Below are 25,585 nucleotides of genomic sequence, written 5' to 3'. Positions count from 1 at the left end.
CTAGCACTATGGAAGAAAGAGACTTGGGGGTCATCATTGACCACAAGATGAACATGAGCCTGCAATGCAATGCTGCAGCTAGTAAAGCATCCAAAACGCTTGCTTGCATCCGTAGATGCTTCTGAAGCAAATCCCGGGACATCATTCTCCCCTTGTACTCGGTCTTGGTGAGGCCGCAGCTGGAGTACTGCGTCCAGTTTTGGGCCCCACAATTTAAAAAGCATGTGGAGAAGCTTGAGAGAGTCCAGAGAAGAGCCACGCGTATGATCAAAGGTCAGGAAAACAGACCTTACGACAACAGGCTGAGAGCTATGAGACTCTTCAGCCTGGAAAAGCGCAGGCTCAGGGGCGATCTGATGGCCACCTGTAAGTTTATAAGGGGTGTCCTCCAGGATCTGGGGGAATGTTTGTTCACCAGAAGCGCCCCAAGGGATGACGAAGTCGAACGGTTATAAATTACTGCAAGACTGTTTCAGGCTGGACATAAGGAAGAATTTCTTTACTGTCCGAGCACCCAAGGTCTGGAATAGCCTGCCATCGGAGGTGGTTCAAGCATCTACATTGAACACCTTCAAGAAAAAATTGGATACTTATCTTGCTGGGATCTTATGACCCCAGCTGACTTCCTGCCTTCGGGCGGGGGGCTGGCCTCGATGATATTCTTAGGCCCCTTCCAGCCCTAATGTCTATGAAATCTATGAAATTAATGGTTGTCCCATGAATATCCCTATCGTCTGTAATCATGTGGATCATACAACTTCCCATTGACAATTATAACAGGAAAGTAATTAATTTTTTTCATTTTCTTTTTGTACAGTTCATTAGCTGGAAACAAGAAAGAAGTAGCACTTGCTATCTGATCAGATAGCTCTCCAGGGACCACCAGTGGCCCCATCAGTTACCATCATGCAAACCACTGAATTAGATATTCCTACATGTTAATTTAACAAGTTTTGCAGTTCGGTGAATCTAAAGTATAAATGCCACTTTCAAAATCAAAACAGAATACATACCTTTATCCTGTTACTAAAATTTCTCTTGTGAAACTTACGGGCTGAAATCTTGGCTCCACTGATCTCTGTAGGAATTTTGCCACTGATTTTGTTTCTGTGGAGTCAGGATGTATCCTTTGGGATTATCAAAAGCAAAAATATTGTACTGTGCTTTATCTAATAATGAACCAAAAAATCTTATTCTGACTGTGTTAGGGACATTTGCTTAGCCAACCTTGTACATGAACAAAGACCGCTTATAATATGGTTTTATCATAATAGAAACTAAACTGTTTACTTTCTTCTGTTTTTCTTTCTTGCTAGAAAAGTTTCAAAATTGTTCTCCCTTTGATTTCTATGCATATTTTGGTTTTTGGATCTGGTACCTTTCCACTGCGGTTACTATAGCTTATGCATTGTACATCAATTCAGATACCTACTTATCCTTGATGTTTAGTATACTTCTATCTCAGTAGCTCCCTAGCTGTGATCTCGGAGTGGTTTTCTCCCCCCATGGAGATTGCTGGCCTAATTTGGACTTCACAGCTCTCTCTTTGTACCACAGCCTACTTTCCAGGATGTGGCAGGACATTGCGAGGAGTTGTCCTTGTCTATTGACGAAGAAGCTCCTGAACTTCCTTTCTCACTGTCTTGCTCATAGGTGACAATGACTTTTAGGTGACCTGTGCCAGGTAGACTGAGTGGGCCATGTTAGTGGTGGGGAGTGAGAGCTGTGTTAGTCTGAAGTTGGGCAGAAGGCAAGGTAAAGATGCATCTTATAGGCTAATTACATTAGAGATGCATGAGCTTTTGTGGGCAACAGCTCATGTCATCAGATACTGAGAACACATGCACAGAGCAGTCCTATCTCTGTGCATGTCCTTTCTCAGAATCTGATGAAGTGAGTTGTTGCCCACAAAAGCTCATGCATCTGTGATTTAGTCTATAAAGTGCATTTCTACCCAGTGGTGGAGAGTGTCAGTTAGGTTAGGGCATTTGAACCAATGCACAATGGCTGTGGTGAGAGGTGATTTTCCATGCCACCGTCGTTGCATCTGCATATTTCTGTCTTTCCGAGCTTCTCCTGAGGCCTGACCTGATAGTTCCCTGTTGTCTCAGCTTGGGAATTAATGCAGTTTTTTTCACTCAATATTTTCATCTGTTTCAAGGGTAAAATCAACTGGATTTGGGTCAAGCTGGCTGCATTATCATTCAAGGAGCCAAGTCTGGAAGAGAAAAAAGCAGCATTTTCTCTAAGTGTTACCCAGAGACCTTTGCAGTTGAACATACTTTAAAAACTAAACTCAGGGAAACTCCTCTTACCAGGGTGACACATTCTTGTAACAGTACACCCATGGATTACCATTTCCCAGGAGCTGCCCCTTCCATCTTAGTTATGATCAGGGATCCTGGTTTATTCTGTTTAAAAATCCTAAATTCTGATTAAAAATCCCCAAATCTGCATTTTTCTGCAATAAAAATCAAATGCCACAATGGATGGATGGATATCAGTTGAACACAATGGGTTTTTTTTTATATATTTCCAATTTTAAAGCATTTTGGAAGCCTAGCAGTGCCTCAATCATTATAATAAAACAAATTCTAAATATCTGTATATTTTGGCATTTGATTTGAGGTTTTTTATCAGTATCTGATCATGCAGAAGCACAGGCGGCAGCTGAGGCACTATGCACTGCCCTGCGCTGATGGCTGGGGCTGACGCATGGCAGGGAGAACTGGCACTGCGCTCCATAGCAGTGCTGTTAAGCTAAGTGCAGCTCTGGCTCAGGCCATGCTGCAGGCAGCAGAAGGAGGGCAAGGGGCTTCAGGTGGTCTCTGTCCTGCCTGGGCCAGAGTGTGGTGGTTGTGGCTCATGTGGGCAGCAGCAGAGCAAGTCTGGCCCTGGCATGGACTGGAGGGAGGAGAAGGGGACTCCTGTGGCACCCCCTGCTCTGTGCGGCTGGGGCTCCCATGCCGTGTCAACTGGCCTGGCCACGCCCCTCCCTCCCCTGCCTTGGGCAGCGTTTCCCAGCTGCCCTGCCCCTGCGCCTGAGAGCACAAACACTGGCCTCTGGCACCACTGGCCTGACCACGCAGCTCCTCGCCACCCTTGAAGGGCCTCCCTCTGCTCCCTGTCCTTGCTGGAGGGGCAGGTGCCTCTGGGCAGGCCCCCCCCCCCAAAAAAAATAGACGTACCTGTATGCAGCTGCTGGAGCTGCTCCCACCACCCTGCCCGGCTGTGTGCTGGCCGTGTGTGTGTGTGTACGCGCATGCACATGGCATCCCTGGCCTTCCCTAGCCCCAAGAAGCCACTTTCAGGCTGGAAGGCTGCCAGCCTGCAAAGGGAAACCCATGGTTTCTCACATTTTTCTCTTTTAAAGGGGAAAATTTTCGCCAGTTTTCTGTGGCAAGTGGAAAACTCGGATTCATGGTTATGATGTTGCAAACTGTTCCTTTGCTTTTTTCCTTCTGTGCTCCTGGCTTTTTTTCAATGACTGACAGTTGAAAAGCTGTGCTCAGTGCATGTGTTAGAGAGAGAGCAAGGGGTTGAAACTGGACTTTGGAATATGAACAGGTGCATGTGAGATGGCCAAAGTTTATGCTGTGATTAATCGTTGTATGGTTTTGCTCTTTGTAGGCAGCCGAGCAGTGACAGTGTTGCCCAGACCCCTGAATTGCTCCGACGTTACCCACTAGAAGACCATGTGGATTTTCCTTTGCCCCCTGATGTGGTGTTCTTTTGCCAGCCAGAGGGATGCTTAAGTGTACGGCAGAAACGCATGAGTCTGCGTGATGACACCTCCTTTGTCTTCACGCTCACAGACAAGGATTCAGGTGTCATTCGCTATGGGATATGTGTCAACTTCTACCGCTCCTTCCAGAAGCGATTGCCTAAGGAGAAAGGAGAAGGCACTGGTGGGCATCGAGTTCGGGACGGACAGAAAGCCCCCAAGGCTGGGGACACTTCTGTTGCCCAAGAAGAAGTGGGCAATGAGAATTCAGAGGGTGGCTCTTCACTGCAGGCACCAAGCACAGAGTCTACTCCAGATGTGAACCGGTCTCCACGCAGTAAGCGTTTGACCAAAGGCACTCACCGCTCCCGGAACAGCACCCTGACCTCCCTGTGCATCCTTAGCCACTACCCCTTTGTCTCCACGTTCCGTGAGTGTCTGTACACCCTGAAAAGGCTGGTGGACTGCTGCAGTGAGAGGCTGCTGGGCAAGAAGCTAGGCATCCCTCGAGGAGTACAGAGGTATGTGGGGAGAGTTAGGAATTTTCCTGTGTCCAGGGCTATGTGTCCTTGCCTTAGCTTCTGCTGCAGAAGATCTTGATGTGTGTTTGTGTGACAGGGAGGTGAGAGAGGGATGCAGGTAGTTGTCAGACATAATCTGTTCTAATTCAGAATTGCTGGACAAAGGGAATGCTTTGCATTTCTTTTTGCTAACCTTTCTTGCTCTCTGTTTCAGTAACCTGATCTGATTTTAACCTTTGCCTATGTGAAGTACCTCTGTTATGCCACATCCTGTTAGTAACTTAAAACATGATATGTCCTTTTTAAGTCTCATCATTGACACTGTTCCTTTATTACCTGAGTGCCGGTGATGCATGCCAGGATTGATATCCTCACCAGTTAGAAACATAGCTAAGAAATAACAGCACATTTCAACTTGGGTAGGGGAAGGACAGTGTAGCTGATGCATATGAAATAAAATAGCAGGCATTAAATGGTCATTTAGAGGGGAAACAACTTTGGGAGTGGGAATGGCTAAGAGAGACGAAAGATTTTTTTAGCAGTCATCTAAACTCCTCCTCTTCTGCCATCTCATGCTGTGGTTTTGGATGTGTAGACCAAGCCATCACATTGGAGAGCAGGAGGGGCAAAAGTATTTTGTATGACTGTTTCTGTGTTGTATTTAGTTCACAGTACTTAATGACCAGAAAGAGATTGCTCTTTTCCAGTATGTCAGCAAAAAGAGGAAATATAGACTACATCTTAGGGAAGGGAATATTTTGATGCGAAGTGTCCAGCTGTGAAAGAGGTGCTTAGACTAGGCCTCAGACTATGAGCCCTGTTGCTTAGGAGATTTCATAAGCAAGAGTGACTTTCAGGTCTCCAAGCTGGAAATGTTGTTTGAATACTTTTATAAATGGGAGTATCACAAAAGGGCCAGAGGATAGGAATATTTCTGTTACTGGATACCCATTTCTCTCGCGTGCCAAGGAACACCTGCAGCGATCGGTTTTCCCATCTGAAATGTGGCCACCTCTGCTGTGGGACTCTTCAGTTGTTTAGCAGCCCCCAGTTCAACAGTTTAGGACAGGAAATTAAAAAAGAATATTAGATCAAATAGAAACTGCTGAGGGTATTTTGCAAGCTATGCTGTTATTAACTAAACTGGAATTTGCCAGGTTAGCAGAATTCCCATGTTCTTAAGAAGAAAAAAATATTTTTAAACATTAGGACTTTGGTTGTGTGACCTCCAGTGACTCAGAGCTTCCTAATGCTGTGTTGGGGTGGAGTCCCTTGCAACAACAGGCTATTGTTCTGGGGTTTCTTTGGTGGGTTTGGGCCCTGTTTAGCTGATAAGTTACCAGACCAAGCTGTTATAGCTGTGGCTCTTACTGTAATCAAAGGGTTGATATTCCTATTATCTCAGCTTTAATGTCTCTTCCCTTTCCCTGGCTGACCAGTAAGAGCTAGATACACTTTTGTCTGTCATGGAGGAGATTTTTAAGTCTGTGTGGAGCAGCTCCAGATTGCATTCATGAGATTCACTTAATCTTTGTCTTGCTGCACAGGGATACTATGTGGCGAATTTTCACGGGCTCTCTCCTAGTGGAGGAGAAGTCCAGTGCACTGCTACATGATCTCCGTGAGATAGAAGCCTGGATTTACCGGCTGCTCCGCTCACCTGTGCCCATTGCTGGTCAGAAGCGGGTGGATGTGGAAGTCTTGCCACATGAGTTGCAACCAGCCTTGACCTTTGCCCTCCCTGATCCATCCCGTTTCACCTTGGTGGACTTCCCCTTGCATCTACCTTTGGAACTACTGGGTGTGGAGGCCTGTTTGCAGGTGCTGTCCTGTATTCTTCTGGAGCATAAGGTGAGAAGAACGAAAAATTGGGTTTTGTTTCCAGTCCACCATGTCCCTTGCAGGAGATTATACTAACCCAGCCCCAAATCAAAGCTCATCAGGAACCTAACTATGAAGAGGCAAGTAGTATGGTCATAGGGAACAGTTTTTGAATAGGAGCCAGGGTTGGGCCATACTTGAGATTCCAGTGTGGGAGGGTTTTGTTCTCTGTGCAGAGTCTTTAAGATGGTGATTCTCAGCCTGGGATGCCTTGACATCCTTTCAGGGGTGCCTAGTGGGTACCACACATTGTTAGCACTGTTAGGAATGCGAACATAAATCACAAGATAAGCACAGAGATTTCAAATAGGAATCCAGTGTTGAAAACATGCTGCAGGTCTTTCTGAGTTCTTTGCAACAGAAAAATTGTCCTATTTTTCTGTAGTCAAAAATTGAATGAAAACTAAGAGCTGGCATTTTCCAAGGTGTGCCTCAAGTATAAAAAGGTTGAAACCCACTGGTTTAAGAAGCTTATTTTGCTGGTACTGGGTCATGACATCTCATCATTGCCAAGCAACAGGGAGGCAGAGCAGCAGCTCTGATATCCCAGTAGAAATATTGGACCAGGGTGTAGTTTATTGTGGACCCTGAGATTCTTTAAGGCCTGGAAGAGTGGTGACTGTGGTACTAACATGTGTTTTCTTGGCCACAGGTTGTACTGCAATCCCGAGATTATAATGCTCTCTCTATGTCTGTGATGGCATTTGTGGCTATGATCTATCCACTAGAGTACATGTTCCCAGTGATTCCGCTGTTGCCTACTTGCATGGCTTCTGCAGAGCAGGTACATCATATTTTCTCGCTTGCCCTTGCTGCAAAAGTTGTGTTCCGCAAAGAGGGCCGTAATTTTCTTCTTGAACCCCCCTCTGCACAGGGGCAATGTTTATGTATTGTCAATCCCACATGACTGTGAATTGTAGTTTTGCATTACATTTCTATAGTGTTTTTAATCCCAAATCATTTCTTGAACTGCTAACAGAGTTCCGTTTAAAACAGCCCTATTTACAACAGAAGCCACTGACCAGCTGCACTGTTAAGGGAGGAGAGGAAGGATGCCTTGCCAAGGACATGAGCAAATCAGTACCCTTACCCAGTGACTATTCAGAAATAGGCACAGGGTCCCTTTTTAAGATCTTGTCAAAGATTCCCATTCAGTAAACAGTATGATCTGCAATTCCTTCCTCAGAGTTGCTTCTGTTGGCAGCAGGCTTCCTGTAGGAACCCATCGTTATAGCTTTGGAGAGGCAGCATTCAGGTTACCTTGTTGATTCCATTGCTGTTCTGCTGTTGTGCTCTCAGTTCTTTTGCCCCAAGAACCCTTTCCAGCTAGGATTGACTGGGGATTTAAGGAACAAAAGACCCTTTCACCTCCAAGTCACTAGTCTTACTCTGCTGTATGTCTAAAGCAACCCAATGTAATTTTTATCTTTCCCCATAGTATCTCTTTGTTGATGTGAGTGTTCTCCTCTCTACCTTCTGCTATTGAAAGCAACTTGAATCTCTCTCTAGTTTTTCAGTACAGATTTGAAAATTCTTTTCCATTGCTTGTGCTGCCTTAGGAAAGCCATCAGCCTAGAAACCCAGATAGTTTTTGTGAGTGTTTCTTTTTTTAAATGGCTTTCTTTCTGGAGGGGTACAAAATTGATTCACTGCATTTGTGCTTTGTTTATACATGTCTGACTTGTTCTTACTCTAGCTTGATCTTTGCTGTGAACATCTTTTCCTTTGCGCCCGTGACAAGTACAGCAAGCTGTTGGGCTTCTGTTAAATCCTTCTCCCAAGAGTTTGGTTACATAGCCAAGGGAAAGCTCATTCATTTTGGCATGTCCTTAGGAAAGATGTTTTAATCCTGCTTCAGGAGTTTTGGACTTTGTCCTTTTATTACCTCTCCCTTGGATGATTTGTGGGATGGTTACAGGCTGTCGTAACTGATCAGATTGTAGTTAATGTATTTAGGATGTAGGGTGGTGGCAATGAGCAGAGTTACCAATACAGATTTTGCTCTTGTTAATGTATGTGTCTCCTCTCCAGTTACTCCTGGCTCCCACACCGTACATCATTGGGGTTCCAGCCAGCTTCTTTCTTTACAAACTAGACTTTAAAATGCCTGATGACGTGTGGCTGGTTGACTTGGACACCAATAAGGTAAGTGATCCCTGCCGGAGACCTGTGGTTTTGATGATGGATCACAGTTCCATGGTGGATTTGAGAAATTAAGGTGCAGAGGCACAAGTGCACGTGTGGCTGAAGTCAGGCTGCCTTCTGCCCCTCTGCTTGTATGATGCCTGTCCTCAGTCCTGCCCCCACACTTGTCTCCCTATTGGAGTTGAAAATTACTTGAAAAAATAGTATTAATCTTATTTTATTATGAGATTCTGTAGTTTACAGGATAGTTTAAACTTGAGCATTCACATGCTTTGTGGGGAAGTGCAGAGGTAGAATGAACCAGGAAAGAAGCTATGAAAGCACATTGCCTGGCAGATTCGATCTTATTTTTTTACATCTTCTCTCAATTCATAAGCAGGGGTGAATAGAACTAGGTCTTGTAAGAGGCCTCCAGTAGCATGTGGTGTGGCAATTTAAAGGGAACAGCATACGCCAGTCTGGAGTGTGGTAGTAGTAATACTGTTTCAAGAGAAATGCAGGTAACAGCCTCTAATAAACAGGATTTTGAAGGGTAGGAAACTGCTGGTTAAACTTTTTGTTTTGTGTTATAAAGGGTAAAGTTACTCCTCCATTAAACAATAACCCCAGGGTGTGAAAATCAAAGTGCTGATGCCATCTCAGTGTCTAGCCTTTATGCCGTGGTCTCTAGTATGTCTGGTAAGGCCAAGGGAGTCTACTCTGGCTGTGGATACTATTGGGATTTGTTTTGCTGTTTAATTCCAGGTCATTGTTCCAACAAATGCAGAACTGTTGCCAATTCTACCAGAGCCAGAGGCATCAGAGCTGAAAAAACACCTGAAACAGGTAAGCAGGGCACTAGGAGGCTGGTGGGGAGAGGAGTAAGATCCAGTGAGACTCAGCAGGTGCTGTCGGATCATTGAAATATTGGCTTCCCAACCTGAGTAAGAGGGTGGCTGTGGACAGCACTTGTCCTAGAACAAAACATGCTAAAAGTGGTCTTTTTGGTAGCTGTGTATAATTGTGATGGGTAATTTTTAGACTGACCATGAATAAAGAAAGTAGGAGTGCTGGAAGATCCCTCCAGCTCTGGCATATTTTGTCAATATGGAAAGATGAGTAATAAAGCTGCAGGGATATACTCTCTAGAGGCTCAAAGGCCATATGGCTCCTTTGGTAACTTTGCTGTCTCTGAAATGCTCCAAGCCTGACAGTTCTTTCATTTGCAGAAACCTTTCTGAGTCTACTCAGAATAATTCACTTTCATTTACTTAATTCGTTTGCTCTTTTGTGGTCTCTTTTTTCCGCCCCCCCCCGCTTTGTTGAGAAGTCCTCAACTTACCTGTTAAAGATGCTAGGAGCACCCCTTTAGCAGGTGACCATTAGACTCTTCCCTCCCCCCACACTGTTCCCCCCAACATTCAAGCTGGACAGCAGCATTTCAGGCTTGTAGAATACTATGGGTGACATGTATACTGATCTCTAAGACGTTGCTTATTACCTCTGCCCTTCAAAGAAGTAAGCTAGTAAGGAAGTAGAGAAATCTCCTGGGAACTTTATAGGTCCAGTTAGGGGGTACCTTTTGAGACATGGCCTGAGACACCACACACAACCTATTAGAGTTGCTATGGATTGCAGTTTCCCTGCATCTGGCTTTTACTAATGTAGAAGGTTGCAGTCCCTCCATTATAGACTCTGTGTAGACTTTAGACTCCAAATTAACCCTGTTTTTCTCTTGTTGGTTCCCCTCGTTTCCTCTTTTTCTATTATCTGTGTCTGAGGTCTCAGTCCCACCTCTGACATCCCGTTAAGCCAGTAATTAGCTTGGGTCATGACTGGCTGATCCAGTGAAGCAGGTTTTATCTCTTTTTTTTTTTTTTTTTCTCCTCTTCTTTTTCCCCCCCCTCTGCATGCAGTACCTACAGGTAAAGTGTGTTGTAAACCTGATGAGAGCTGCTATTTTTCTCTCTCTCTCTGCCCTATATATATAGAACAGTAGAAAACTTGGTATCCTTTGGACATCACCAGTAAATGATCCAACAGTAGAAATTACACTTGCAACCCCAGAATTTGTTTATTTTTTTCTTGTAGTTCAGGGGGCTATTTATCAAAACTCCCACGTACCAGGATGAAGTTGAACATTAGTATAACAAAGTATGATATTTCTTTGTTAACTTCCATCAAGGGATAGTAAAACACTCCGCCAGATTCAGAATACATCTCCCCACTCCAAGGTAGCCACTGGGAAGGAAGAGGGAGAAGGTTGACTACCAGCTGAGACATAGCAGAGAAACTTTCCTCCTGGACACTGAGGCTAACATCTGACATAAAGCACTAGGGTTTTACGTGTCCGTGCAGAGCACCTGGGACCCTGGATTTTAAGCTTTCATTAAAAGATCTCTGGCAGCCAGTGGACTGAAGTGCCCTCATTTTCAGAGGAGAAAGGTCTGGGGTGGAACAGTTTGGCCTCTCTTAGGAACTGTGCCCATTTGTGGTCCCTTTTATTTCCTTTCTCATCTGTGATATTTGGTAGTAATAGAATTTTTTTTTCTCCATCTGTCTCTCTGTGGTCATGTGTTCGTGTTGGCTCTGATTGGCTGCTGGTGTTGTCATGTGATCTTCCATCTTGCCTCCAGTGTCTGGTTAGCATGACTGCAATCACTCAGCAACAGCTGCTCACGCCTGACAACAAGGTTCTTTTATTTTACTCTTTTTTTCCCCCTCAACTTTCCATTTTATTCCTTTTCTCTGTGTTTTTTTTTTCCTATTGACTTTTGGAAATAATCAAAGGGAGGCTAGAGGAAGGAGACTCATGGGGCAGAGAGGGAAATGGGGGACTCCCTTGGTTGCAAAGGTTTAACTTCCTGAAGGTGCATTTAAATTATTAAGACTTGGATGACACTCTCAGGGGTTGGGATGGCTTTAGCTTTGTAGGGGTATGACTGTGTAGATACCCATGCATTGTCCCAGGATACTAGACTCCGATAGCTAATTGCTGAGGTGCTGGACACCATAATACTATGGCACTGTTCAGGCCCAAGGAGGATATTTCTGAACACTGGAGATGGCTCTCAGGTGCAGATAGGAATAACTATTTGTCAAGCTGCTGGGATCCAGAGTACTACACACTCATGAACCTGGCAGGTTTTGGACTCTTGGAGACATCTGTGTTTAAATTAGCCGGTCAGCAGTCTGAGCCCATCTCCAGGACTGTGCCATTAGTGAGGGAACTGTTGAGTCAGTTTAGCAAAAGCAGGGCCCAGTGACCAGCACAGGGTTCTCTTTCTCGGCTGAGCATAGGGGCAGAGGATGGTGTGAGACATGTTCCTGGAAGCATGCTAAAGCCTGGTACAACTTGTTGCGATTGCCCAGGAGGCAATGCAGCTGTATGCACAATATTAGTGCATGAAAAGTGGTTTCATGCTGACTGTAAGTGTGACTTGTTATTTCTCAGGCTTTGGCCAGCATGAGTCTGAATACCCAGCCCATTCTTAACCTAGAGAAGTTCCACGAGGGACAAGAAATGACACTTCTCCTGGGAAGACCACAGAATGACCTGCAGTCTACTCCTTCCACGGAGTTCAACCCTCTGATCTATGGTAACGATGTGGACTCTGTGGACGTGGCTACCAGGTGAGGCTGAGCTGGAACACTAGTGTCATATCTCCAGAGGTTTTGCATTCGGGATGGAGTGCAGGGATTTCTGAGGTGCAAGCCTTTCTCTCTTTCAACTAAATGCTGACAGCTAGAAGTAACTTTACAAACAAAAACATTGAGGCAGTGGTTACCCTGAAGTTTGTGTCAAGTTGCCCGGGTAGATGGATAGAATGATCATGTCCTGTGGTTGCTACCTTTCAGGCCTTCTTGCCTTTTTTTACCTGTATTTTTCCCCCAGTTCAGTTTCTGTCCTTGGATTTCCACAGCTTAACAATGTGAATTCAGGTTAAATTACACACATTTGCATTTGCTGCTTTCCACACAGTTGTATTTACTCTAAGGCCCTGTCTACAAGGGCAGGTAAAGGTGTGATTGGATCTAATGTGTGATCTACACAATCACACCTCCTGCCATGCCACATGTGCATGGCAGGAGGCACAATTGTGGGATTGCACATTAGATCCCAAGGTGCCTTATTGCTGGTGTAGGATGAGCCCGATCCTAGGCTCCCCTGTGCCAGCAACAAGCAAATTCTTGTGGCTGCAGCCCCCTCAGTTGAGGTGCTTCCTGTCATGGGGGGCACCCAGGTCCTGGAAGTTGGGTGTTGCTGGGATCCAGAGTCTGCAGCTGCTAGGGCTGAGAGTCCCAACCAGCATTCCCTCTAAGCTGTGTGGTGTGTGCGGCTGCGCAGGCACACCTGACAACGTGACATGAGTGCACCTGTGTGGCCGTGCATGCCGTACAGGTTAGAGGGAACTCTGTTCCCAACAGCTGTGGGACTTGCAGGTCTTGCTGGGGAAGTTGCATCCCTGTGGCTGGGAGCCCACAGCTTACAGGGCTCTCAGCTGCAGGGGAGACCCTGCTATGTGTGCAAATTAAAGCTGAATAGCAACCAGCTTTGAAGTTCATACACATTTTCAAGGTCTAACTTTATTGATGATTGGAGCTTTTTATTGTGTGATAAGTACTTTTCATGTGTAGCTGGTTCCGAAGTAATCACACAGTTAACTGCAGTACTTGTAACATGTAGAGGGGGCCTAAGAAATATAACCCAAGAGGTCTGGCCAGTTAATAGCAATCTCTGTCAGCTGTTATAAAGGAGGATGTTGCTCCATGGCAGCCATGTGTATTGAGGGATCCAAAAAATGTTGGAGTGAAGAAAGGGGTGTTCTTGGTAGCCGTGCTGGTCTGCAACAAAAAGACATACAAAAAACTAGAACTCATGGTTCCAAAATGATCCCTTTTATTAGACCAACTGGAAAATGTCAATTTAATTGTCCTTTTCTGCGAGCTTTCGGGATCAAAGTCCCTTCGTCAGGCTCTGGGAAAAGTGTAGATGGTATAAGATGGTAAAAAGTCCCCATAGGTAGGAAATAAACTTCATTTATACACCCCATAAACCTACGGGGACTTTTTACCATCTTATACCATCTACACTTTTCCCAGAGCCTGACGAAGGGACTTTGATCCCGAAAGCTCGCAGAAAAGGACAATTAAATTGACATTTTCCAGTTGGTCTAATAAAAGGGATCATTTTGGAACCATGAGTTCTAGTTTTTTGTAGGTCAGGAGTGAAGAAAGAGCATTTAAAACAAAGTAGTTTCTTGAGACAGTGCTGTTCCCCAGGGGCAGTCATTTTTACATGGGATTGCCCTTTCCTCCCCAGAAGATACTTTTACTGGGAAGTATTGTCATTTGGGTGAGACTTTGATGCCCTCTTTTGTCCTCTCTCCTTCATGTTTTTTTTCCCTATCTGTTTTCTTTATAGGGTTGCTATGGTGAGGTTCTTCAATTCTGCAAATGTGTTGCAGGGTTTCCAGATGCATACTCGCACTCTTCGTCTCTTCCCCCGACCAGTGGTAGCCTTTCAGGCCAATTCCTTTCTTGCTTCCAGACCAAAGCAAACTCCTTTTGCAGACAAACTGTCCCGGACACAAGCAGTGGAATATTTTGGAGAATGGTCACTCAATCCTACTAACTATGCCTTTCAAAGGATCCACAATAGTAAGTCCTGCTCCTGTTTGCTAAATGCCAAAACTTCTGATATGAAGGTCTTATGGGAAAAAAAATGGGTAGCCACCATGCTGTTCCAGCTGTGGAGTCAAATGCTTCCTTTGAAGGAATCTTCCTCTCAAATACAACTCCTTGAACTAGGATGTACTTTTCCCAGTGGCTTGTGTATTTTTCTTGTGTTGTTATCACAGTTGTTATTCTTCCCTTTCCAGTCATTTCCTTGTTTTTCACCTGTTTTTCTTTGTCTGCAGACTGTAAACTCCTCAGGGCAGGGACTCTTTTTTTTTTTTTTTTAATTTATTTGTGCTGTGCATAGCTCAGTGTGACCTTGCTATGACTGGGGTCAGCAGGCTGCCATGATACTGTTGAATACATCCAATTAACTCTCCTTCCTTGTGTTTTTGTGCAGACATGTTTGATCCAGCCTTGATTGGTGACAAACCAAAATGGTATGCGCATCAGCTGCAGCCAATCCATTATCGTGTCTATGACAGCAATTCCCAGCTGGCTGAAGCATTGTGTGTCCCCACAGAGAAGGAAACAGACTCTGACCCAACTGATGACAGGTTAGTGGAGAACATGATATGATTCAACTGCTTATTAATGGTCACTTTTAGATATTCTAGTCATCTCCTTGTTTTCTGTCTCAAACTACTCTTCTGATTTCCCAGACTTCCTCATAAGCACATAAGAATTGCCATTTACTGGGTCAGACTATAGATCCATCAAGTCCAGCATCCTGTGTCACATGGTGGCAGAAAGTGGATGGTAAAAGGGAGTGTGAACTGGGTATGACCAGAGTGTTTTTTCCACTGCTCCTCTCACTTTCAGCCTCCAGTATTTAAGGTTTAGGAAGTTCTAATTCAGGGGCTGTGTCCGTCACTCCTGTGCTCAACAGCTACTGATTCCCCTTTCCTCCAAGAATTTGTCCAGTTCTTTATTGTCTCTTTAGCCTGTGGAAAACATTGCTAGTTACTTTCCTCCTTTAATGCTCTGTATCACCTGTATCACAGCAGCCTCAGATCCCTTTGCTAGCTCTCTCATATAAGCTCTTTATCTTCACTTTTTAGCTTTTATTTAATATCACTCCTGCCTCTGTCTCTTGTTGCTTCCTCTTGCTATCTGTGCTACACGTGCACTTCAGTACAAGCAATCCTCGGACTTATGACACAGATAGTTCTTGAAAACTGCGTCTTAAATCGAAACGCAACTCGGAACCAATTTTCTCATAAGAAACAAGGTTATAAATGGGGGATTGGTTCCTGAACCAAGGCCCGATACCCTATTTTCACCAATTTTCCCAGAATTTTGTACTTGATCAAGTATAGATGAGTAATATAGTTACATTAATGTATTTATATTGTAAATAGCAATCGTACTGATTTGGAAGGACTTCTTTGAGGTGACTTTGCTGAACTTTTTGAATGCTTCTTAGCTGGAGTCTTCTCAGGAGTCTTGGTTGCAGGTTTTTCTGGAGTCTTGTCTGCTTTCTTAAAGAAAGTGTCCAAAGATGTTTGGCCAGATGCTCTCCAGGGAGATGAGCAATGCAGCAAACTTGTTCGCTGGCGTGGCGTCACATGGGATCAAGCGTTATAAGTTGAAACTGATGTCATAAAGTTGAAACAGGGTGTCAGTTTATAAATGTTGTAAGTGCGAAATGTTGTAACTCGAAATGTTGTAAGTCGAGAACTACCTGTGTTTCTTTCTTCCATGCTGTTCTCTTAGCCTTCTTCCCTTCTGCTTCTTTCACCCGGGCTGTTTGCATTTACGCATTTTTGGGGGGGAAGGCATCAGAAAAGGAAAACTGCATATTGAAAGTTGACTCTGAGTTAAACTCTCAAATGTCATCACTGCAGATTTCATTAGTGTGTAGTGGCTAGATGCTGGTTATCACATTGGTACTGGAAAGCTCAGCCCAGAGTGAGGCACTGCATTGTTATACAGTTCTGTGAGGTTTGTTAGTGTTAATCTACCACTATTTTCATTCATATATTTAATAAAATATAAATAACTGCAGTTCATTTTTTGGTGGTTCTACCTCTACCTCACAGGGTTTTGTCTGCTCTGTTGTTTGCCTCTGAGCCTGCAGAGCCTTGGCACGGGGACTTTTTTTGCACATAAGCACAGAGGACAGACCAAATGCACAGATAGTGCTGGCTCTTCTATTAGTCTAAAAAGAAAGCTCTTTTGCTTGTGTTTGTTGATTCCTTCACACTTACTGCTTCCTTTTCTCTCCTTTTTGAGAGCCTTGATGACATGTGCTCAACCTAGTCCAGCACTTCCCAGATTGATCATTAAGGAGTAGGCAAAAACAAATATGCCCTGAATTAGAAGTCAGACCCCAGTCCCAGATTGATGCCAGCTAGACAACTGTGGCTCATGTGTGGGGATCAGTTTGACGTGGGACTTGGACAGACACTCAGAAGCAGTGCTAAGGATCTCTCTCTCTCTCCCTCTCTTTCTTGTGGTAGTGGCAGTGACAGCATGGATTATGATGACTCAAGCTCCTCCTACTCCTCCCTCGGTGACTTTGTCAGTGAGATGATGAAATGTGACATTAATGGTGATACCCCAAGTGAGTAATTTTCTGAGCTGTAGTTTCATTAGGCCAATGTGCACCCTTCCTCCCCAGTTCACTTTTGCTTTGGGAGAGATGATTCTTCTGAGTCATTTAATCAGAATGAGAGGCAGGAATGTTATGGTCTGCCCTTCAGGCACCTTCTGGAGAAAAACCTTTTTCCCCTTTCTGCAAACAATGCTCTGAAAGAACAGTAGGAAAAGGATGGCAGGAATTTGTTATTGGTGAATGCAGCTGGTTTGATAGTTCTGGAAGCTAAAGTCTGTCATCCACAAAAGAGGTACAGCATGGGTAATACTAGTATAAGCATCTCCACTCCCAGTCATCAATAAGTCATGGTATGAAGGAACCACTTCTGGTAGGGAGACAAAAATTAATTCTTTATGAGTTCTGGTGAGGTCACTAGAAATATATATATATATATTTGGTTTTGAAGAAATCTTACCTAGTCTTGTCATGTTTTACAGTAAAGTACTAAGCAGCCTTTCTCTGTCAGTGACTCATCCTGATGGGCAAGAGGTTGGAGTTGTGAATGGTTTTTAATGCCATTTTCTGTGTTTCCAGATGTTGATCCCCTGACGCATGCAGCTCTTGGTGATGCTAGTGAAGTGGAGTTTGATGACTTCCAGGAGTATTCAGGAGATCTAGATGAACAGGCCCTGGACAGTGAGAACTCCCAGGACAACAACCAGCCTCGCTCAAGTTCCAGCACTACAGCCAGTAGCAGCCCCAGCACAGTCATTCATGGGGTGAATCATGTGTGTGATAGGACCATTACACTCCCAAGCTGAGGCACCCGAAGGGTTAGAATCTGGAGGAGGAAAGAGTATAGGAATGGGAGCATAGTCCTTTCTGTGTAGGGGTGAGGGATGACTCCTGCTAGATAAGCTGTGAGTAGGTGAAGTTTCCATCCTCTTCTTTGATAAGGCCTGGGCACTGTATATTACAAGGAAAAGATTTCTTTGGTACGCTAGATCATGTACCCTAATGGAAGTAATTTGATGAATAATCCGCATTGGACAGCTTATGTACTTGTATTTGCTAGACAAATACCAATTAGATCTTTAATAATCTGATTATTAAAAAAAACAAACCCAAAAAACCTCAAAATAATTGAGGGGTGGGTTTGTACTGAGTGAAGCTAATACAGGGGTCTGGAAGGCTTTGAAAATTAAAATCCGATCAGATCTGCAGACAGTGGAAGTGCCAAATATCCTGGAGTTCACTTTTGTGAGTTGGAAGGGCTGCTGCAGCAAGTGTTACAGGCACAGAGTGAATCCACATAAATGGTATAGCTTTTTGCTTCCAGTGAGGGGGTGGTGGAACTGTGGATACAAACTGGGAGCATGTCTGGGAAACGGTGAGTCTGAGGATCAAGGAACAAATGCAAAGCTTTTTAATAACCTTGTGGTGCAGTCGGATTGATTTCTCAGCTAATAAGACATAAAAGTAAGGTTGTAAAGGTGTCCCTCTGCGTAACCCTGGAACAGTCCTCCTGAAATTAGTAACTGGCTTTACACATGTGCAACTCTGAGTTTTTCAGCTTAGGGAGGGGAGAGAGACATAACAGAGTGGTGACAATACTGATCCAGGGAAAGACTGAAATCTTTTTTTTCCCTTAGTCTAAAAAGATCAGACTTTTCATGGAAGAGGGGGGAAGAACTCCTGAGTCTATAGTAATCTAAGAAAGAGCAGGAAATAAAAATTGGTAAACAAATTGGTGACTTGATTGGTCCACAGGAGTCAGCAGATTCAGCAGAAATGGAGGAGAAGATGGTTGCTGGATTTTCAAACCACCTTCCCACCTTGCCACTGCAACCGAATTTTCCCAAGATAAATCTGGAACGCCGTGAGAACGAAAGCCCTGCTGGTAGCCTGAGCTATACAGATGGAGTGGTGAAGAAACGAGAATATGACAATCCATATTTTGAACCGCAGTATGGCTTCCCTACGGAGGAGGAGGAGGAGGAAGAACAGGAGGAGAGCTACACTCCAAGATTCAACCAGAATCTTAATGGGAACCGGTGAGATTCAATTTGCTAATTAAAATGCTTTGGTGCTTAACTTTTTACTCAGAAATCTTCTAGATCTCCGATATCTTAATGTTCTCCTCCAGTTGGTGCTCAGTAGCTGCAGTTCACAAATGCCAGTACCTTTTTTAGGCTTATTTTTGTTTAAATTTTGAGGACTGACAGGATTATTGACTTCAAAAAGTGCTGCAGGTGTCACCTGCTGGCAGTGCCTGGTTCCTAGAAATCTCCAAGGAACTGCCAGTATGAATCCTGGCTTCTGTGAAGCAACATGCAGGGTGATTGGATGCCACAATGGTGGGTGAATTTATAAAAACATAAAGAGTTCAGAGGTCCTGGAAAATAATGGAAGCTTGAACAAGGGTATGTCATACCTTATCTTACTTGTGTTTAATCCTTTCATGGCAACATTGTTGTGGTATGGCAGAAGGCAAGGCAGGGTGGTATCTGAGATAATGTTTTAGTGATGCATGAGTTTTATTTGGCAAAAACCTATGTTGCCAGATGCTAAGAAAAGACTGGCAGAAAGAAAAAATCTTCTATAGAGGGAAAAGGGACAAGGGGAGGGGATGCTACTGAAAGTATTAGTAAGTGGATTGAACATGATGTGGAATGCATCCTAGAAGTCTGGGTCGGGGAGATCCCTCTGGAGTCTGTACAAGGCCATGAATAACATCTCTACCTTTTGTTTTTTAAGGTCTCAGAAGCCACTGCGTCCCAACAGTTTAAAACTGGCCAATGACTCTGATGCGGAGTCAGACTCTCGGGCTAGCTCCCCAAATTCCACTATCTCCAACAACAGCAGTGAAGGTTTTGGGGGTGGCATCATGTCTTTTGCCAGTATGTATTGTTGCATCCCCTAAATCAATGTTAATGATTGTACTTCAGTGTCATTTGGAGAGGGACATGGAACAGGGTGTGAGAACAAGGTGAAGAGCAGTAGCATAAGTAAGGGAGGGCAACTGATGCAGCAGCCCCCAGCATTGATTTGGGGAAACAAGGGGCAAAAATAACAGCCACCACTGCTCTGTGTGCTGCTACTGCCCTGTCACACCTCCGGTGAAGGGCACCTTTAAGCTTCTCCAGGAGGACAGCTGAACTTTAAAGCTTTCGTCAGCTCTACCAGAGATCACTCTGGGAGTCACAGCACCTGTGACTGAAGATGCTTCATGCTTTTTTCAGTAAGTTGGGCCTAATTCTATATTAAGACCCTTGGACTTTGTGCTGCTCTGATGTACAGACTAGAAATTCTGTAGCAGCTTAGTTTAAATTAAAAAAGTGATGTATTTAATTATTTCAACATGAGACTGTGATAGATTCAGTAGCCCTTTTTGCTTGTTCAGATATTACATTCAGATTCTTTACCTAACCCCCACAGTTGCAGTTTTTCTGTTAACATGCAATGGAATATACTGACAACGATTACAGAAGTTTTCATGCAGGAGCAGGTCAGGAAGGCAGCTGGGACTTTTGGTGCTTGGTCCAAACTTAAGGAAGGGAGTTTGGGATAGTGGGATAAAAGTGTTAACTGCATGTTTCTCTTAAATGATTTGCTGTAGCATGGTGGTTTCAGGGTTAGCTGCCCTTTTTATCTGAGAAGAATGATTTCAGGCTACCTGTAGACTTGGGCAGATGACTGCATTAGTTACATTCAAACACGTTCTTAAAGATTTTCAGCACAACCAAAAGTGCTAAAAAAACTTTTCTCTTTATCATAGACAGCTCAGATTCTGGAGTATAACTCTATGTCAAAAATGGTTATTTTGGCAAATTCTTCAGTCTGAGTGCATGAGGCCCTATCCATAATTCTTAGTCTGAGCTTGCATGACTTGAAGATTTTTAAGAGTTCTGTTCCCTCATCTGATGCTAGTTCATTCACCCCCAAGGAAGAGTCGATCTGAAAACACAAAAGACTTAATCTTATGACTTGGAGGAGAGAATATGGGATATTACCAGATGGTCTGCAGCACCCTTGGGATGCTCTGATACCATACTAGTGAAACAGTATGAAAACTTAGATAAGATTCTTAAACTCTTAAAAAATCTGATTACTTGTAGAAAAATATTCCATTGGGCTAATATTGGTCTTTCAGGGGCACAAAGGAATACAGAATGTAACTGAAGTGCTAGGGATGTGTAGCTTCCAAAATCTGAATAAGAAGATGAATTGTAGGTAGAGTGAATTAATTGTGTGCGTGTGCATTGAGCATAGACATTTAATTGTCTTTCTTCTTCTGTTGTAGGCAGCCTCTACCGGAACCACAGCACAAGTTTCAGTTTATCCAATTTAGCCTTACCAACCAAAGCTGGGAGAGACAAAAACACTCCCTTTCCCAGCCTGAAAGGTAACCACTCCTTCCCCTTGCCAGCTGCTGCCTTTTGAAGTTTGTCAGGCTGCCAAACAGTCCAAGGACTTGACCCCAAAAAATCATTCTGGGGGTGGGGACAGTGAATGGCTTTCTGGGGACCTGGGTCAGTGTTCATCTGGGATAGGTTTTTGACATTGCAGGTTTTCTTTCCAGCACTGGGTTGTTTGTGAGGAAGGAGAGAGTCTTCTGTATCTTCCATTAGTTCACTTGAACATACAGAATACATACACTTCAGCATTTAGCATGACAGACAGCAGGATTCTAGGGTCTGTTCTGCTTACTTCCTTGGACTTTGGGAAAGTCTGTTCAGAACTGCCTCAGTTTCCCTCTGTACAATTAGGAGAATACCTATTTCCTATGCAGATTCAGGCTTAATTAATATTTTCAGGCTGCCAGATGGAAATTCTCCTGAAGAGAGGTAAAATATTACTACAGTAGCACTCATTTGGGAATGATGATTTGTCCCTAAGCCTGTGTGTAATAGCTTCCTTAAGCAGAGCACTGCCTTCTCCTTTGTAGTACTACAAAGCAATATGGAGTGGAGTCTGGAGAAATGACCCTGGTACACGAGGGCATTACACAGTACAGTCTAACCTAGAGGTAGTTATGATAATGGAAGTTATTTGGCTTGTTATTATTTTTGCATTGAGACTTCTTCAGTTGCCAAGCTAGAGTAAGGCTTTGTTTGCTTTTTTGGGTTCTTCTATATTACTAGAATCTACTGTTCTGTTTTAATACGTTGATTTTATTTATTTTTTCCTCCTCACCATTTTCATTGGTAAAGATTACTTTAATCTGGAAGTGGGAAGGGATGTGGATGAAGGTTGGTATGATGTTTGCTGAACTTTGACCTTGTAACAAAGGCCAAAAGTTGGGTTTTGTGTTTTGACTTTGGACTTTGGATTTTGATTTTGAAATGAATATTCCTTCCTTGGGTGTAAAATGAGAAGACCAGGTTTGGTTTGGTGAAAATATTAGGAAAGACGCTGCACAATTATTTTCTGGGCATCTCCTACTAATTGGTGTATTCCCATTTCCAGTTGTGCAGGGTAGGAAGCACAGCTGTGTTAGTGTGGGCACTCTTCAGTAGGATTGTTTTAGTTAATTTTGTTGTTGATTCCACACATTGGAAGAAAACAGTGATGGGTTTTCCCATTTCATATTCATGCTTTACCTCTCATCTCCAGCAGTTTTTTCCCCTTCTTTTCTTGACAACTCTAACTGCAGGTTTTTTTAAATGTGAATGTCAGGAAATGAGTCTGGGCTTTCTCTTTAACAGCAGTCTGTTCTGTGTACATATAGAGGTATGTGTGTGTTGTGTGTGCATGCTGGCCTTGGTAGGTTCACTTACATACCTAATGTTTTCTAAATGTCTTTGTGTCTCTGTACAGATTTAAAATAGCTGTGTAACTCTTCCTCTTCCCAAGTGTATGTGGTATTTTGCATTTGTAACTCTGTGAAGGGAGATGATGCTGGGATTGTTTCTCTGTAAACTCCATTTCATTGCTATTTTATGAATTTTTTCCATCTTTTTTTAATTTTTGTTTCATGCACATCCATTCACTTTCTCAGTGCTGCAGGTGGTTTTTGAATGGAAGGTGCAATACATTGGTTCCCAGGTGCCAAATTTCAGGGCAAGGCCAGTCTTTTATTTAATAATGCTGGCCCCTGCCATCTCTGGGCCGTCAAGCATCCTTTCTACTCAGTTGTCATTGGGTTTTGTTTTGGGGGGGGCTGGGAGGAATTTGGAATCTACCTTGGATTTTTGGTGGAGGGGTGGTGACTTTGTAGTACAGTACTAATTGTGTATTTTGTGTCCCAGTATTTGGGTTAAATACTATAATGGAGATTATTACTGAAGCTGGCCCAGTAAGCAATGAAGGTGGGTTCCCTACAGCATGAGCTGTGCATGATGTAACAACTCCCAGCATCCTCTGTGCCTGCCTTTTGGGCTACCTTTCTCACTGGGTAACCAGTGTCACATAATCTATACTAGCCCACCCCTCCATGCATTGTGCTTTTACACATAGTGTCTCTAATCTGAAGATAGTTCTTGTAGAACTGCATGCAGAGCAGCCAAGCTTCACCTGCCCTTTACCTCCTGCTCTCATTATGATCTTCTCTTCTCTTCTCTTTCTGCATTGTTCCCATTACTGTTTTCTGCCGATGTGTGATGCTAGAATATGGTATTTGCTTCTGCTTTTCGAGTTCCCATTTTGTTCAAAGTCTGTTATCTGTTATTTAATTGGAGTGTTAGCCAACTTTAGTGTCTCTTGTTACTGCTATGGGCACAGATTCCCTTTTTGATAACTATTCTTTCATCCTGTCTCCACCCCTAACTAGGGAATAGGCGGGCCCTGGTGGATCAGAAATCATCAGTTATTAAGCACAGTCCAACAGTGAAGAGGGAGTCTCCATCACCTCAGGGACGAACCAGTAATTCCAGGTAAAAGTTGCACTAAAAACTTATTTGCATACACATCGCTGGTAGGGAAGTTCCCTGATCCCCTGTGGAAATGTTTGTTTATATTGTCTGTTGAAGATGATGACTTTGTTGTTAGCCTTTTTGGCAAGGCATGTTTTCTTCCTGGTCTTAAGTTTTCAGAGGATGCTTTTACCCCCAAAATGTGAAGGTATTGGCAGCCTTAGAGTTTGTGCTCAAATCTATGTAACTTTGTGCTCTGAAGGGTCTCTTCCTGCAGTCTGGGTTCTTAGAAGGCTCTGGTTCTTGAATTACCATATTTACTCAAATCCAAGATGAGTTTCCCCCATTATCCCCAGCCACACCAGGGCTGAAGGGAGGCCTCATCTTGGATCTGAGTACAGCCCAGCGCAAGCACTGGCTTGGCTCCAGGTTTGGTCCTCAATTTGGACCTGAAGCAGAGCTGAGCCATTGCCTGCCCCTGCTAGAAATATTTGTTTAGCAGGGGAGGAGGCATGCAGCAGAGGGAATATTGGGGAGACCATGAGGTGTGGGGAGACCTGCAGCCTCTCTCCCCCATCCCTTGCTTCTCCCCACCAAGCTTCCACCTCCCCTTCCCCCCATTACTTTCTGCTCCAGCTCTGGTCCCTGCAGCCCCTACCTGCCCTGGCCAGGAGCTGTCACCACTTCTCCTTAGGTGGGCTGGGCTGGGCAGGAGCAGGGCCAGGGTACTGCTGCTGCTCAATGTCCTGGAGGATCAGAGCTGCAGCAGAAGGTAAGAGGGGAGGGTGGGCAGAGAGTGCAGAGGCCAGGCACAGGGGGGTCAGCTTCGCTGGGGAGAAAGGAGGAGGTGGAGGGCAGGGTATAAGGGGTGAGCACTGGTGGGGGGTGTAGAGAGCAGGGGGCTGGGGGGGGGCAGGCTGCAGGGGGGAGCAGGGAATGGGGGCCAGGCACAGATGGGAGGGCTAGGGCAGACATAGGCATGGGGGGGACAAGGGAGGAAAACACCATGATAAACCCACTAGTCTCTTTCTTTTTTGTTCCTGGTTAGGATGCAGAAGGATTAGATTAGATACTGCAGTAGTAGCCTAGCCCAATTGCACTGGGGAGCTAGGAGTATTTTGAGTTAGAGCAGTTTGATGAGATCAGCTTCTGTAAAACATGAGTTAGGGTGGATGAAATTATGTTAGTAGTACAGTGAACTGGATTTAGATACTCCCATCATAAATTCAGTTTTGGTATGGAATACGTCTGTGCAGTTGTCCTGGCCAGGTCATATCTTAGGTCTTCAAACTCTGTGTATAGAGGAACTAGTTACTTTCTGCTTGTTATTCCTCTCTTTCCATCCTGCAGTGAGAATCAGCAGTTCCTGAAGGAGGTGGTGCACAATGTTCTTGACGCGCAGGGTGTAGGCTGGCTGAACATGAAAAAAGTCCGCCGTCTGCTAGAGAGTGAGCAGCTCCGCGTCTTTGTGCTGAGCAAACTGAATCGCACTATCCAGTCGGAGGAGGATGCTCGGCAGGATGTCATCCAGGATGTGGTCAGTGCTCGCTCCCCCTGTGTTACTCAAACTGGTCTTGTGCCCAGCTTTGGTCTGTAGGGAGTGTTGCAAGGTGATGTCTTAAATTATCTCCTAAACTCTGTTAATAGAAAATAGTTTAGCAGCAAAAAACAGTTGGATCCCGGCATAGCTTATATGTGCTGGGATGGATTACTCATTTCTGAGGCAGCCTCTCATATTACAGGAAATCAGCCGCAAAGTTTACAAAGGGATGCTGGATTTGCTCAAATGCACTGTGTCAAGCCTGGAGCACTCATATGCAAATGCTGGCCTGGGTGGCATGGCCAGTGTCTTTGGCCTGTTGGAGATAGCCCATACCCACTACTATAACAAAGGTAAGAGACGTAGATACAACACTGTCCTATAGTGGAGCATGTAGGGTAACTTTTGGGGAGTTAGATACTTTCTGGCTTCTGTATATAAATTCATGGCTATTTTCGTACCATCCCTAAGATATATAGGTGCTGTGTCCTAATTCATAAAAACACAGAGCTCAAATATGCTTAAGGTACTGAGTGGTCTGAAAAAACATGCCCAACCCAAATTGTAACTGAAAACACAAGCTGTACAACACAATCTAAAGAATACAGCTCTCAGAGGCAAAAAGCGTCTCAGACAACAATGAAGTGGGATTTCTTAAAGCCCAAACCTTCAGATGAGAATGTTCTCCGCGTAGCCTCAGAAAGCTGAGTTCCAGGCAGATAT

The 25,585-nt window shown here is 44.2% G+C and overlaps 1 protein-coding gene across 14 annotated transcripts in view; it reads left to right on the top strand.

Annotated features, from left to right (window-relative positions):
* Positions 1-25,585, top strand: part of MADD (MAP kinase activating death domain) — a 122,836-nt gene that overhangs the window by 35,432 nt on the left and 61,819 nt on the right. For 10 of the 14 annotated variants that reach the window (XM_025216655.1, XM_025216664.1, XM_025216666.1 and 7 more), the window contains 17 exons: positions 3,631-4,245; positions 5,793-6,096; positions 6,779-6,910; positions 8,158-8,271; positions 9,016-9,096; positions 10,887-10,943; positions 11,705-11,883; positions 13,676-13,911; positions 14,330-14,486; positions 16,392-16,495; positions 17,063-17,256; positions 18,239-18,522; positions 19,226-19,368; positions 20,772-20,873; positions 23,241-23,343; positions 24,673-24,859; positions 25,065-25,215. In XM_025216655.1, coding sequence (XP_025072440.1) covers positions 3,631-4,245; positions 5,793-6,096; positions 6,779-6,910; positions 8,158-8,271; positions 9,016-9,096; positions 10,887-10,943; positions 11,705-11,883; positions 13,676-13,911; positions 14,330-14,486; positions 16,392-16,495; positions 17,063-17,256; positions 18,239-18,522; positions 19,226-19,368; positions 20,772-20,873; positions 23,241-23,343; positions 24,673-24,859; positions 25,065-25,215 — 3,143 coding nt within the window. Of the gene's footprint in view, positions 1-3,630; positions 4,246-5,792; positions 6,097-6,778; positions 6,911-8,157; positions 8,272-9,015; positions 9,097-10,886; positions 10,944-11,704; positions 11,884-13,675; positions 13,912-14,329; positions 14,487-16,391; positions 16,496-17,062; positions 17,257-18,238; positions 18,523-19,225; positions 19,369-20,771; positions 20,874-22,719; positions 22,780-23,240; positions 23,344-24,672; positions 24,860-25,064; positions 25,216-25,585 lie in introns of all 14 variants that reach the window. The other 4 variants (XM_025216667.1, XM_025216658.1, XM_025216663.1 and 1 more) reach the window with 4 other exon arrangements.

Source organism: Alligator sinensis, unplaced genomic scaffold (genome assembly GCF_000455745.1).
Source record: "Alligator sinensis unplaced genomic scaffold, ASM45574v1 scaffold686_1, whole genome shotgun sequence".
Classification (NCBI taxonomy): domain Eukaryota; kingdom Metazoa; phylum Chordata; order Crocodylia; family Alligatoridae; genus Alligator; species Alligator sinensis.
The sequence above is the reverse complement of the archived record's forward strand: the minus strand, read 5'-3'. Positions and strand labels throughout refer to the sequence as shown.